The sequence below is a fragment of the Takifugu rubripes genome, chromosome 10 (assembly GCF_901000725.2).
Source record: "Takifugu rubripes chromosome 10, fTakRub1.2, whole genome shotgun sequence".
NCBI classification, from domain to species: Eukaryota; Metazoa; Chordata; class Actinopteri; order Tetraodontiformes; family Tetraodontidae; genus Takifugu; species Takifugu rubripes.
The window spans coordinates 9,726,794-9,733,970 of NC_042294.1; the positions used below are offsets into that span (position 1 = coordinate 9,726,794).

Consider the following 7,177-nt stretch of genomic DNA (forward strand, 5'->3'; position numbering starts at 1 on the left):
CCTTCAGAGTAAAAGCACAGACAATCGTGTGAACCGGCCAGGCTTCCGGTTCCAAAAGAAAATCAAAAAATGTAAGAATTCTTTAATTTTTTTTGCTTCGTGTGTTTGTCATTGTTCTGCTTTCGTAGTGAATATTATGAATATTTTCTGCCTTCTTTTCTTCATTTATAACTTTTAAATTTTCATTTTGAAAAGTGATTGGCGTCGTGTATGTCTTCAGAAATAAAATATTCCAGTTATCAAAGCAGCAACTGAAAGCATATTTTTTTACACATTAAATGATCCACAGTGAAAGTTTGTGTTGTAAATTACCCGTGTGAACAGATTATACTTAGACTGACGTCTAAAATATTTCTGTTGAATAAGATTAGCATTTAATGAGAAGTCTAGAAGTTGGCAAGAGTACTTGATTTTTATCTTAATCCAACAAAAAAAAAAAAAAGAGATTGTCCAAATGCAACAAGCCAAACCTGTTTATTAAAGTTTCCACATACATCTCAATTAACAGGTTCTAACAAGGAAATTGGTTCCACACAGCCAGTAGAATAATCAAACCACCCAACCCAGACAAAGAAACCTCATTAAATGGCTGAAAGTGAGCACATACTGAAAACATGAGGAGTGTATTTTGAGGGGAGATAAGGGGACATTTAAGTATACTATTGTGATAAATATACATTTGTTTTAGCGTGCCAGACTTGAATTCAATGGAAAAAAGGTAAATTGTATCTGCAACATCTTCAAACTTGAATCAAAACGGTAGCAAATCACGACTAAAAGGTGCTAAAGAGTAACATGTGAGAGATCTGTATGCAAATAAAAGCAGACACACCCGTAAAACAACAGTACAAGACCAAACAAAGAAATAAGTATAAAACTGTGGGAAACACTGTCCCCGATAGGTTGCTCCACCCTTAAAGTGAAATATGAGAGTCACTGCTCTCGATAAATACACGTAAACATATACCGGTAGGCAAAAACTACCATCACTGTTCTTCATTATGGAAGGCACTGCTCCCGATAATGGGTTTTAATTATGGAAGACACTGCTCCCGATAATATATCATCAAAATAAGCTGCTCTGACAGAGATTGAGCAACATAAAAATCACAATTTATGGACTTAGTTGCTGCTGAGGTGCAGAGAAATTGTCCAAATTTTTGTCAGCAAGATTTGAGGAGTCATTTATGTAGCAGATGCTGCCGCGAGATCCGACAGTATAACCGTCATAATTATGGAAGGCACTGCTCCCGATAACATCACATAAAAAATACTTTATAGTGGGCACTGCCACCGATAAATAAGTATAAATAAGGACTAACGCTTCATTGGCTTTCAGGTTACAGCAAAACTACAGTGAGGCAGAAGTATCACTTGATTTCAAGCATTTTGGATTTTTTTTTTTTACTTTGGATCTTTGTGGGATTAACCCCCCCCCCCCCCCAAAAAAAACAAGTCTGTGTTTAAAGGGTAAAAGCTAGAGCTCAAGCGCTTATATTGAAGTCTTCCTCCGCTATTTAGCAATTGTTATATTAATGAGAAACAGAGGAACGAACATACATCTACTTCCCTTAGTTCCCTAATTGATATCCCAGATGTTTCCCATCATGGCGTTGGCACAACCCTGCAGGTTCCAGGTAGCCAGGGCAAGCTGGACACGGAGATCCTCCATGTCAGTGGACTCGGCGATGGACGCCAGAGTGTGGGGGCCTCGGCCGAACAGGAGGTGACGGAAGGGCGTCTCAGTGGGCAACACGTAGGGAGAGAGGAGGGTGGACTCAAGCTAGGAAGAAAAAAGAGTGTCTTAAATCCAAAAAGGACAAGATGCGGTTAAAGTATTAGGTGGAGTCCCACAGGGGTCAATTCTGGGTCCTAAGTTATACTTGGCTCAGAGTCATTAAAAAGGCAAATCATGTGACTGACTGCCCTCGTTTCACAACAATGCCAAAAGTCCCAGTGTTCTCCTTACTCTCATGATCCTGTCGTTGAGGATGCGGCACGCCTCCTGGTCAGTTAGATCAGTGTTGCCGATGGCCGTCTTGATGCCTGACGTGGCTCTCTGGAAACTGCCTCTCGCTTGGTTCAGCCAGGTAGGACTCACATCCTTCAACTGACCAGACTGCAGAAGACGAAATACAATTGTTTACAAGTCTGCCAACTCTCATTCTAGTGACACACACACACCCACACACACCATGGAGAGTTGCACGAGGCGTTTGTAGACTTGGGCCACAGCGTTGGTGAGAACTGAGCCATACCGAGTCGTGTCCAGTCTCAGCAGGTGGTCGTGAACTAACCGGAGAGCCATCTGCCCGGCGACTTGAGCTGCCGCCACAGTCATTTCACTGGTTTTTTGGCTGGTTTGGTAATTCAGGTGATCCTTGTTGTCAAGGTCGGTGCCGTAGTACAAATAAGAATCAGTCTGTAGAGGAAAACCCGTTTAGTGTGACCATCACTTAATCAAAAATCCAGCAGAATCTTAAACTGTGATCATTTAATTCCTATTTTTTTGCCATTGCTGCGCACATTTGGGGAGATGAAGTGGAAAGAGATGGAAGGAATGCCAGCGAACGCCAGGAATGGGTAGGCGGAGTCATCCATCGTCATTGGCTTCATTCTGTAAACATATAAAAGGTTTATTCTCCAGGATGAAGGTAAACAAATACCCCATCAAAATATTAGAAATCTGGAAAAGGAAGATTCTAATAAACTAAAAAGGAAATTAGCACAACAGTACAGTAAATTTATTGGCTTACACAGCAGCCTCCCAGTTATTTTTCCCCATCATACTGTGCAAGGATCCAGAGCCAAAAGGGTCCTGCACCTGTGGAAGTAGGACCAACACTTAAATAACATCGATGTTTGCAGCAGAACTAATCCAGCTATGAGAAGGCTGCCTTTACCTCTTTCATAGTGCCCTCAAGGAGACTGTAGAGCAGTGGACTCGCCGAGGCCACGAAGCTCCCACGACCTTGTGAAGGAGGGGGGGATTGATTCAAAATGCTCCAGTACAGAGATAATTTGCAGCTATGAGTGATACTGACCAAGGACGACTCCGTCCAAGCTGATGTAGGTGAAGACGCTCTTATCGATGGAGGACATGTAACCCTAAAAAACAAGGAGAGCATTTGCAGAGCAGCACGGGTCGATGTGAGCGTCCGCTGAAAAAACATGCAAAACTGACCTCCAACCACTCGGTGGCGCCAACGCTTCCATACTCTCCGGCACTCCAGCTTGCAAAGACTATACTCCTCCTGGGCTTGAACCCATCTGATAATAGTGTGTGAAATGGCAAAAACCTCATCATCATCTATTAGTTACTCAGGTAAAATTACAGTCTGAACTCTGACATGACGCATTTGTTACCTTCATCCACCATTTTCCGAACGGCCTTGGCCAGTTCCACCAGTACTGTGGTGCCAACTGTGGCTTTGGTGTAGCCTTCACCCCAGGCATCCCTCTGGGCTCCCAGAACCACATAACGATCTGCAGATCAAAAATCGCCCATTTAGACAAAGTAATCAATGTTACGACTTTGGATCACAAAGATGAACTGTACCAGGATCAGCAAATCCTTTGATGACGCCAAAGACATTGTGGATCTTCTTGTTGACCAGGATATTGTTTACCTCCACAGTAATGTTCTCCTGACCTCCCAGCCTGTAAGTTATGGCGGGCAAGCCCCCTTTAAAATTACTGCTGGCAGCTGGTTCAGGACCACCAATATTCCTAAAAAAGAAGGGAAGAGGATTCATGGAAAACCTGGGAGTGTTTTTGTTTTCAACAGTTCACATAATTCCTTCAGGAGGTTAAATAACGTGGTCTTACTGTAGAAGGGTGATGGCATCTTTGGCGGTGATGGTCTGTGCTGGGATCTTTGGGAGGCCAGATGACTTAGTTGGGGGGAACTGGGTATGGTTGAAAGAGGGGAATCCAGGTGTGTAAGGGTCCCCTGAACCCAGATGCACCTGAATTAATACATGGACAGAGTCAACGCATATTAAGAGTGTTATAGAAACAGATCGAACACTGTCTTGCATACACCTACATGTCCATAGAGAGGAGTGTCATGGCGATAACTGTGCTGTTCAGGGTCGGGGTAGATCAGGACAGCAGAGGCTCCCTTAGCGGCAGCATTATCAACCTGGAATCATTCATTTACAGAAACGTGACATCATTTCTATTCCTTAATGTGAGAAATTAAATTAAATTAACACCAACCTGCTCTGCAAAAGAGATCTTCCCTGCTCGCAGCAGCACCACGCTGCCTTCCACTCCAATGTTGTTCTTCTGAAGAACTTCTAGATCCTCCTTACGACCGTAGTTGCCATAAACCAGCTTCCCCTGTGAACGGCAGCGGGAGTCAGACAGGCTCAACCATCCAAAGAAAGAGAAGAGTAACTGTTATATTACTTGGGCAGTTCCTGGAAAGCTGTAGGCCAGGTAACCTTCAGGTTTGAAGACAGATGAACCAAAATAGACACTGTTGGGAAGTTCGCTGCAAATGAAGGACAAATGCGAGCTTTAAAAAAAATGTTTTGCCAGCAGTAGCGTCGGGAGGTTAGCGTGACATCAAACCTGTTTGGCATTTGTAGCTGAACATAGTGGACGTCAGTCCAAGGATCCATTCTCTGCATCTTGAACTCATCAACAATGCGCTCCCCTAGATTCTCATCCTCCTCACTTCCTGCTGCATGTCTGGGCAGGTTGAAGTCACTGCAGACAAGTGATTTTAAGTGATTTCATCCGAGATCAATGACAATCCACATCTGTCCACAAGTGAATCACAAGCTCTCAGAAACGACACAAGAGTTACAATAACGTCACGACAAACACGAGGGGTGATGAGTTCTGAAGACAGGAGTTTTCAATTTACTCGAATTCACAATCTAAAAAAGGTACTGATGACTTTAGAACTCTGTACTGTAATACCACATCGGTCCAGTAGGTGGCGGCTGGGTGCTGACTATGCCAGATTATAGTCTTCAAAAAGGTTGAAAATATAGAGATGTGGGGAAAAAATACAACAACTTCCCGATAGACAGGCTGGTGTTGTTGAAAGTACCTTAGTGTGGTTTTGAAGGATTGACTGGTGAGTTTCTGCTTCAGTAGTTGGGTGATGTCCTTCCACTGCAGCTCGGTTTCTTCTGGAGCAGCAGCAGCAGCTGTAACAGGAGCTGTAACAGGAGCTGAAGTCACCTGTGTCTGACTTCCTGTCACCACCTTAGCTTGAGGTTCACATCTCACTGGCTCTCCCTGATGTTTATTTTGGCTGGCGTACGCAATCATGTAGCCTGGACACAACAGTCAGGTGTGTATGTACAGTATGCAGGTAGTAAATTGCAGGTTTACACATACAACAATCGTTACATTGATAATCCTACCGATGCCAAATATCAGCAGCATTCCCAGGACATAGAAACACAAATTACGCCAGTGTTGCCGGGGCGCGGCGGGCCGAAAGCTCGGAGACCCGTCCACCTGATCGTCAGGCTCGCCGGAATCGTCAGACAGTTTGATTTCCGCGTGTCCTTCTCCATCTTCTGTGGAATGCAAGGTAAACCTGCTGTACTGCTTGTTCTTAATCTGCAGGAAGAGAGATAAAGTGCTGAAACTATGAGCGCAACATGTTTCCGTTCCAACAGCTTAACAGTTTCAACACTCACCACGCGGTTAAAGGCAGACCTGAGGCGATCCATGGAGGACAGGGTAATGATGATGGCCTTGAAAGCAGAATATGAGGCTCTGTATGATGAAATAAGTCAAAAAATAAAGAAAAAGAACTGAAAATGAGTCGGGCTATAAGTAAATTCATGCAAGTTTCTCTGTGAACAGACTGAAAATTCCACAAATGTTCCAACTCCAGTAAAAAACAAAGTGCCAGCAGAAGCTTGGATATAACCTGTCACACAAAGCACACTGCCTGGAAAAAGCATCACAGTTCAAAGCATTTCAAATAGCATGTGATGGGTGAATCACTACTCCCTCCTGCATACCGGATGTTAAATACCGCCAAAAATAAGGGCACCATGATGACTGCAATTCTGTGGAAGTGTTTTTGTGCCATAAAAGAGGCAGATGTGCCCTTATGGTTTATGCACAGCTAAATAAGGCCAAAAACACCAAAGAAAAACCCCATACAAATTCAGAATCTGTACTGTGACCTTCATCTTGCTCTACGGTTTTAGTAACACGTGCGATAGACTGCTCTGCCATGCCAATGTGCTAAATACGGACCCAGCTGCACTTTCAGGAAGGCTTTTGTTTGAGCTTTAAGCAACAAAATCTTCACTTCCTGCACCGATGGCACAATCTTAACGAAACAAGAGGGCATTCATTTCAGATGAAGGTGATGCAACACTTCCCACACAAAGGAGAAGATATTCATACTAAAGATTTCATATATATAAGCAGGCCAAGATCCTATGGGACTTCCAGATCCAGACTGATGAAGGCCACAGTGGTCCCAGTAGTGATGGGGACACGGTGGGCAGTAACCCCCAAGCTGAGTAGATGCTCCAACAGATACCAGGAACAACGTCAGAGATCTAAAACCCATTAACTACATTCTGTTGAGTTTTTAAAATGTACATTTGATGATTATTCGAACTATATTCTCATTAAAAGGAATATTAAGGAGACAATGATTTTTTCCTTCGCCTTCGTCTCCAAACATAGAAAAACATAAACAACCCAAAGAAGCGGGAAATAAACATGGACTAAATGAATGAATGTAATAAACGCCTTTTGATATCAGCCGACTCACCTTTCGGGCGCCCTGATAACGTGTTCTATGATCTTCCGTGTCCTTACCAGTTTTATTTCCGCCTACGTCATCACGCAGGCCCACACGTTCTCCATTTGGCGCGCGTGAACGCCCTGTGGGCGGAGACTAACCAGCCATGGGTAAAACACATATTTGCACTTTCCTGAAATAATTTGTCTCTTTGGAGTGACATACTGTTAAACATCATATATAGTGCATATATTCAATACATTTTTACGTGCACATTTGTACAATACGTGCATATTATAATAGGCAAAGTATATACTTGTATAACGTATTCCGGCAGTCGTGCAATATTGGAACTGTACCACATGGCGTCGCTGTAACGCCGTGTGTTTCAAACCCAGTTTATTCAGCAGCACTATATTGCTCATATGGGAGAACATTGCT

General features: G+C 43.4%; 1 protein-coding gene across 1 annotated transcript; it reads right to left on the reverse strand.

Annotated features, from left to right (window-relative positions):
- Nucleotides 1-455: 455 nt before the first annotated feature.
- Nucleotides 456-6,861, reverse strand: tfr1b (transferrin receptor 1b). Its single transcript, XM_003968142.3, has 19 exons — nt 6,767-6,861; nt 5,667-5,745; nt 5,385-5,586; nt 5,066-5,294; nt 4,579-4,716; nt 4,414-4,498; nt 4,222-4,344; nt 4,049-4,144; nt 3,829-3,968; nt 3,560-3,729; nt 3,367-3,486; nt 3,185-3,270; nt 3,045-3,108; nt 2,904-2,971; nt 2,757-2,824; nt 2,527-2,617; nt 2,195-2,422; nt 1,970-2,119; nt 456-1,783 (listed from the first exon to the last, which is right to left on the reverse strand). The coding sequence occupies exons 2-19, from the start codon at nt 5,697-5,699 to the stop codon at nt 1,580-1,582; spliced, it is 2,295 nt and encodes a 764-aa protein (XP_003968191.2). The 5' UTR covers nt 5,700-5,745; nt 6,767-6,861; the 3' UTR covers nt 456-1,579.
- Nucleotides 6,862-7,177: the final 316 nt, after the last annotated feature.